This window comes from Alosa pseudoharengus, unplaced genomic scaffold (assembly GCF_046254945.1).
Source record: "Alosa pseudoharengus isolate Yale_2024_CS ecotype anadromous, Long Island Sound unplaced genomic scaffold, YU_APseudo_1.1 YU_APseudo_1.1_scf_17, whole genome shotgun sequence".
Lineage (NCBI taxonomy): Eukaryota > Metazoa > Chordata > Actinopteri > Clupeiformes > Clupeidae > Alosa > Alosa pseudoharengus.
The window spans coordinates 25430405-25438331 of NW_027468640.1; the positions used below are offsets into that span (position 1 = coordinate 25430405).

At 42.4% G+C, this 7927-nt stretch overlaps 1 protein-coding gene across 1 annotated transcript in view; it reads left to right on the forward strand.

The window, feature by feature from the left end:
• The first annotated feature begins 1013 nt into the window (after positions 1 to 1013).
• The window catches only part of ppp2r5b (protein phosphatase 2, regulatory subunit B', beta), an 18646-nt gene continuing 11732 nt past the window's right edge, over positions 1014 to 7927 (forward strand). The window contains exons 1-2 of the mRNA XM_076289724.1: positions 1014 to 1209; positions 5664 to 5860. Of these exons, the coding sequence (XP_076145839.1) occupies positions 1014 to 1209; positions 5664 to 5860 (393 nt within the window). The remainder of the gene's footprint in view (positions 1210 to 5663; positions 5861 to 7927) is intronic.

Below are 7927 nucleotides of genomic sequence, written 5' to 3' on the forward strand. Positions count from 1 at the left end.
CCTTATCCGCAGTGTGTGGCTTTAAGGTTAGCCCATCTCCTTTAAGCACCTGAGCCGGATCTCATCCGGATGACCAAGAAGAGGCAATAAGCGGAACACGGTACAGAAGCGGGAGAAGCAAGAAACGAGCAGCCTAACATCGGTCGCTGTGACACTGCAGTGTCCATTATTTCATAGTTGAATTGGGTGAGGGGGCATTCGGGAGTAACATTGTTGCAGCTGCGGTTCCGAAGGTGCGCACATGTCGGCACGTTCTAATTCGCCATCCCCGCCCTGCGCGGATGCTGCTCACTGGGTCTGACAGCAGCGGTGGACCTTTTGCAGAATAAAGGAGTATAGTGCATGAGCAGCAGGAGACGACGGCGAGACAGAGGGGATCTAGTATAGAGAAAGATTTGGTGATGAGGTGGTCGTTTCATATCGATAAAGGATGTATTTTGTAACCTTCTGTGGAGAAGAGAGACGACTGATGTTGTTCTGAATTTGAGCATATCGCCTTTAACAACAAGAATACCGAAATGCACGAGTAACGGGAAAAATAATCGGCTGGTTTGTTTTTTCTTTCTGCATCTTCATACACCTCAGTGATCTTAAATATATAAATAAAGACCAAATTTAGGCCGATGACTTGCTGATGACGCCAATACGGCAAAGCCTCCACTAGGCTATAGTAGCGATACATGTGCACCCTCCTGTTTCAACATGGGAATATAAATCTATATTATTCGACTCTTTGTTTCTGAGATGTATCTATTCTTAAATCGAGCCCACTTAAACGGGTTTGCTAAAGCAGTCACCCTGGGCGAATCGAATTGAGCACCAAGTACTATTGGCTTCCTATCAGCTTCAAAACAAGACCCTAGCAGTTAATTTATTTTCTGATCTGGATTATTATTAACCGTCTCAGTTAGACCAATCGCCGAAAAGGACTTTATTTTTTACGGTGTCCACTTATTGTCAAGTACATTACGACTCCCCTGGTTGCATCCTCCGAAAGCATCATCACTGCAGCGATGGAGACTCCCACGAAGCTGCCTCCTTCCAGCCCTTCTTCACCTACTACGGGCTTTTCGGTGCCCAGCGCGGAGAAAGTGGATGGCTTTCCCCGTCGCTCAATGCGTCGTGCACGGCAGCGACGGTCACACAGCTCCTCACAGTTCCGTTACCAGAGCTCTCAAGTGGAGCTAACACCGCTGCCTTTATTGAAAGGTAGGTTGTATGGAGAATGTAGGCTATATTTCATTTTTCCAACCTCACCCCGTGCAACCAAGCACACTTCCTTTTCATTGTCTCAGGGTGTCACTCCTTTGGAGCACTGGTCAGATATATACTTTTAGCATAGACCTCTGGCTATTCAAAGTGCAGGCCTTACCTAGAGTTTAATGTAACTGAATCTCATCATGAGTAAATTGTAACAGGACTGGCTTCAATTACAATATGGAGCTGGTAAATCAATCCAGCGTGTTCAGCAGCGATTTCTGTTCCTCAAGGCAGGAAACATAGACCATCACTATTAGTGAAGTGGCCTATTATATGTTTATTTTGACTAAAAGAATATAAGAACAGGCCAGCCATCCTCCTCTCTGTAGGCGTGTGTGCATGAATGAACTGAGTGTAGGTGTCTTTCAAATTTAAACATTTTTATGACCATGATTCTGTATAGGTAAAGTAGCCCTTCACAAATGCATGGAAATATAGCCTATTGATTAATCATCAACATACTGTACGCGTTCGCATACAACATGCTACAATATCTGTAAGCAGTATAGAGTCAACAGTCCAATCAATGAATTTGCATCATCCATGAGTGAGCTCACATAAAAGGTATGAGTTCATCAGTGGCCATATGACCAGACTGACCTGTGGTCCACATACACAGTTCTATGTCCAGCACTGGGGTTATGGAAGGGCCTTGGGTGTTTTATGCGGCCTGTCAGCAATAAACACAGACATCTGTGAGAAATCTTTCTGATTATATTTTGATTGCAGATGATATTGGCAGGACAGTTTATCCCGTCGTCGCTGCTCTGCCCAGTCTGCGCTAGCACTTCTTGGGCACCTGTCCTGCTTTACCTCCACACTGACCTGCTTGGAAAATGCAAACACAGCAGGCTCCTCAGCTCCTCAAGTGTGGGGGCCCTAAAGGCATCCTGTGCAAGTTTTATTTTACCTTAATATAACAGCTCCGAAGTCATGTTGATGGTAAACTTGTGATAGGGAGAAATGGTGCGCTCCCAGCCTTAGCCTAGCTGTCTATGGAGAGCCAGCATTGCAGCTTCGCCCTCTCCCAACCTGGAGTATCACAAATTGCTTCACGCCGATTGTGCAATAGTCATACTTTTTGTATAAAATTGTGTAATATTACCTTGTCAGTCGTCATGGTTCTACAGAGATTATCTCTGCCGGTTTGTAAATAAATCCACATGTAGTCCTACTGTGTCCAGGGGGAAAGGTGCAAGCCATGGGTGGTATCTACAACAGTTGTGTAAAATACAATAACTCAATTACTAGAGTCCTATTAGTGTAGAGTCCAAGATAAAGGCAACGTCAGCATACAAAAGATATTTTTCAAGTGCAGGGTATTTATGTGGGGTTGTCAAGAATATAAGTGTACAGAACCAATCAGTGCACTTTGAAAGCACAAAAAAACCATGATGCATCCAACAAGATGAATCAACGTATTAGTTAATTAGTTAATTGATGTATTAGTAAAAATGAGCTTTGCTTCCCCTCTCCAGTGATGCTCCAAAGCTTGAGAGTACTCACACACCCAGAGTGTCAACAACAAAGATGTATCACCATTGAATTACAATTACATATAATTTGTTGACAGTAATGTCCTTCTCTATGGAGGTTTACTGGTTGACACGTTAATCTTTCCCTGGATTCATGTGAGCTTCTTCAAACTATTTTGAACGTTTCTTAATATTTACTTCTTTTACATTTCAAATGTACAGAAGAGGCGACAACTTCTTAATTTGGAGGGAACACCTACATGTATGTGTTTTCCATATGAAATGTATAAAAAGATGGAGTAACCCTGAGAGGAAGATAGGCATTGGAGCTTATATATCGGTTCCTTGTTCTGCGTTTTACAGGAAAGGCCCACCGTATGACAGGGTTACGTCAGGGTGTTTGTAGGTTTATATGTTCCTGTCTGTGTGTGTGTATGTGCAGAAAGAGATTGGTATATGGTTACAGCAGACACAGGATCCATGCCCTCAGTGCCTCAAGGCCTCTTCCAATCAATAAAGACAGCAGGAGAACACACAGAAATGACAGCAAGTCCAAGCGAAAGGTAAATGTGCAGAAATAGAGTGGAAATAGAGGAAGTGATCAATGTTAAAAAAATACCCATAAATAATATGTAACATTGGAACAGGGAAAGACAAACATGATAGACACCAGTCATTCCAAACTAAACTATGGGTCAGTTGAACTGCACTAACACTTATAATGTGCACTCTATCCTCTAGTACTAGTATTGACAGATGCAGTAATAATTCCTAGCTAAGGTCTCCTCTGCACTGTATCGTATATGTTACTCTAGTGCTGTAAGTGACTTTGGATAAAAGTGTCTGGTAAATGAATAAATGTATATGTAAATGTAAATTAACTGACTTCAGCTACATTAGGATAGATGCAAAACAAAGATCACAACTGACATGGAGTGAAGCCACCAAAATTGGCAGAAATCACAATTATTTCTCGGAGATACACCAGGCATTTCACTTGGTGTATTTCTGTATTTCTCTGCTTTTGCAGTGTAGCTCTTCATTGTTTTGCACAGGTCTGTCAGATGAAAGCGTTAGGAAGAGGAGGGGTTTGTGGCTTTGGCAGCACCAAAAATAGACCCCCAAACCGGGTAACAGTTATTTAACGAGTTGTGCTGCTCCCACTCCGTGCTCTCATCTTATTTCAGAGAACCTCTGAGAACGAGGGAGCCAAGAGCATGACAGGAGAGTGTTACTGAGAAAGAGAGAGAGAGTGAGGGAGAGATAGAGGTGGTCGTGGACATGGAGAAAGAGAGAGAGAGTGAGGGAGAGATAGAGGTGGTCGTGGACATGGAGAAAGAGAGCGAGAGAGTGAGGGAGAGATAGAGGTGGTCGTGGACATGGAGAAAGAGAGCGAGAGAGTGAGGGAGAGACAGAGGTGGTCGTGGACATGGAGAAAGAGAGAGAGAGTGAGGGAGAGATAGAGGTGGTCGTGGACATGGAGAAAGAGAGCGAGAGAGTGAGAGGGTGGAGAGTGCAACAGAAGAGATGACGTCATGCTTAAGCCTGGTCTCTCTGCTAGTCGAGCAATGCTTCCCTCTTTCTTGCTCTCTCCCTCTCTCTCTTTCTTTCCCTCTCTCATTTTTTCTCTCTGTGTCTTTGCTGCGTTAAATATGGCTTGAGATTTTGATTAGCAGGAAATGTGTTTGGTTCAGTAATGAACAGTTGCTTTCTACTATCATTGACCCAGCTGCTTCATGCTCCCTTGCGCTCTTAATCTTTCACTTCCCCCACCATGACCCCCCCCCACACACTCACACACACAGTCACACTTTTAAACTCACATATGAACACACACATGTTCATATCCTGTGTTTGTGGTAAACCACTTCTCCTTAGACTCACTGTCCATTAAAAATGGATCTGATTGTACCCACCCAGTCTCCGACAGAGGAAGTGACTGAGCGCACATAGTCTGACTCGTGCTCTTCTGTGATCCTGTGTGTGTGTACGCGTGCACGCTGTCCCCTGTCTGTATAATGTGGCTGAGGTCGACCACACTGTGCTTTTCCTGTGGACTGAGAATTGCGGAAGGTGAGGCCCATCAGAGAGTGCAGATGCTATTTACTCAAAAGCTAGATGGGAGTACAAGCCAGTTATTAGAACTCTGAATGATATAGGAGCCCTGTTTAGTTATAATGGACTTTTATATGTAATGGTGGTGTCAGGGTCATTATGGATGCATGTGGTGTGCACATTCACATGACTTGAGTCCTATTAGTGTGGGGAGTCCTTGGGAGGGCATCACTCTGTCAGAGTGACTTTGTTATAAGTATGGCTAATTTAATCATTTCTGAATTCATAGTGCTACTGCAGAAAAAACTTTATACATAAAAAGGTCTCTAAAAATGAAGCTCAAATGCTCATTTGAAACAATATAACCACACACAGTTTGATGTGTCTGTTTTTATTTTAAATGTGACATATAATCAATATTGTAACAACACCATCTATTGATAAAACAATATAAACTCCCGCCAGAAGCAGCACGGGAAAGTAGGCCATCATTGTCTGTGTTAAAGCAGTACACCATTTCTGCAAATAACAAAAAATGACTTTGATCGATTTGATTGAGTAAGTTTTGCCACATGAGTTGTAAGTGCAAGTAGGAAAATCACTGAGTTTATCAAAGGTCCAAGCAATTATACGCTGGCTATTTTCCCTGTCGATAACGAATATTAACCCTTGCCTTTGCACTTTACCATTAATATAGATAAATGAGTATCCATACAATAGATGAGGCTCAATATAATGTGAAGCATAATATTTTTTATAGGATATAAAAGCATAATATATACTCTCTCTCTCTCTCTCTTCCTCTCTCTCTCTCTCTCTCTCTCTCTCTCTCTCTCTCTCTGTGTTTGTGTGTCTGTGTGTGTGTGTGTGTAGATACACCTGTGGCCGAGCTGCATGACCTGTTCTGTAAGAAGCTGCAACAATGTTGTGTGCTCTTCGACTTCCTGGACTGCGTGGCCGACCTCAAGGGCAAAGAGATCAAACGCGCCGCCCTCAACGAACTGGTGGAGAGCCTAGCCACCAACAGAGGGGTTCTGATCGAGCCTCTCTACCCCGAAATCATCAAGATGGTAAGGGAGCAGGAGGCAACAGAGCAGACGCAATGACAGTGAAAAGGTGGATGGTAAGAATGGTGATAGAATAGCGGAGACTTGAGAGTTGTGTGCTTTATATGTCTGGGAATCAGACAGCTTTTGACCCAGCTGGAGTTGGAAGTGTGTGTGTGTGTGTTTGTGTGTGTGTGTGTGTGTGTGTGTGTGTGTGTGTGTGTGTGTGTGTGTGTGTGTGTGTGTGTGTGTGTGTGTGTGTGTGTGTGTTTGTGTGTGTGTGTGTGTGTGTGTGTGTGTGTGTGTGTGTGTGGACCTGTACTGTGATTTGTGAGTCATGAAGGTTTATCGTCCAAGACAGATTATTAATTATGTGAAGTTGGACTGTGTCAGCCCTGAAAGCTAATTTTATTTCTGTCAGGACCTCACAGAATCACAGACCTGACAGACAGGCCTCTCCCATCTTAAGTCTTGAAGAAGTGGGAGGTGTGGAAGAGGTGTATAACTGTATATCATATCATATAACTGTATACATAAACTGTATATAATTTGAGTTAATTGTACACTTGTTTACCACCCTATGCTGTCAGCAATGTCTTTGCTTTGCTTTACAGCATTTTGTGAGTAGAAGAGGCTAATAAATATACAACCCCAATCTAAATTTACTCTGCCTGAAGAAGGTCTGCCGACCGAAAGCTTGTGCAGGTTCTAAGAAAAAACCTTTTTTTGCACAGACTGGAGTGTGCAGATTTTTCTTTTTTCTTATATCTTTTATAAGTTGCCTACCAATCCTGCACCTCGACAGATGAGCGGTGATCTTTGACTTTAATGCTTCTTAACATGAAATTGTGAAGTATTTCAGTAAGTTCATCATCTATAGGACATAATATTATTAAAACATTCAGAGAATCCAGAGAAATCTTTGCAAACAAGGGAAAATAATATTGGCTGGCCGTGATCTTTTGGACCTCAGATGGCACTGCATCAAAACCAGATCTGTATCCAGACCTGTCATTGTATGGGTTCAGGAAAACCTCTGATAACCATTGTCTATGTGCACAGTTTGATACTCCAGTTTGTTTTAGTGCTCAGTTCGAAACCCAACATCTATGACAGTGTGGAGATGCATTAGTGCCTACAGCATGGGCATCTTGCACACTGGGCAAAGCACAATCAATTCTGAATGATGTATACAGTACAGGTTTTGAGCAACATATACTGCCATCCAGGCAACGTCTTTTCCAGGAAAGACCTTGAATATTTCAGGAAAACAATGCCAAAATGAATTCTGCACATATTTTAAGTATTTCTCCATAGAGGGAAAGTCCAGGTGCTAAAATGGTCTGTCTGCAGTCCAGACTTGTCAAATTAGGTGCATCATGGAATGAAAAACATGACTAAGAATACCCCATACTGTTGAGCAACTTAAATCCTATAACGGGCAGGAATGGGACAACATTTAATTCTCAAAACTCTGGTCTCCTCAGTTCCTAAACATTTACTGAATTTTGTTTTGCTTGCATCAAATTCAAAATGATAAAATATTTTCCATGAAATAGTCCAAATTTTCATTTTCAACATTTGATATGTTGTCTATGTCCTTTTTGCTGCTAAATATGGAAGACTATAAGAAGACTTGGATATTATCACATTCTGCTTTTATTTGACACAACGTCCCAACTTTTTTCTGATTTGGGGTTATAATTTCGTTTTGGGGGTGCAGTGGCGTAACTGGCTACAGTGCCCATACCATATTTCACGTGCCCGCGGGGGCCTGGGTTGGAGTCCGACCCAGGTCATTTCCTGGTCCCGCCCCATCTCTCTCTCTCTCTCTCCCCCACTCACTTCCTGTCACTCTCTATACTGTCCTATTCGATAGAAGCCATAAAAAAGCCTTAAAAAATGTTTGTTGTTGGGATTATTTCATATAAAAAATAAGATAAAGAATAGAACCTGAAAGGTCAATTGCAGAAATTTTTTTTCAATAGCGCCTCAATGGCAGTGAAATATGTACGTGGCGGGACAGTGTGTCTAGAGGGAATAGGTGGTGCAAGAATCTGTATGATCATTTTGTGGTTTAGAAGAGTGGAA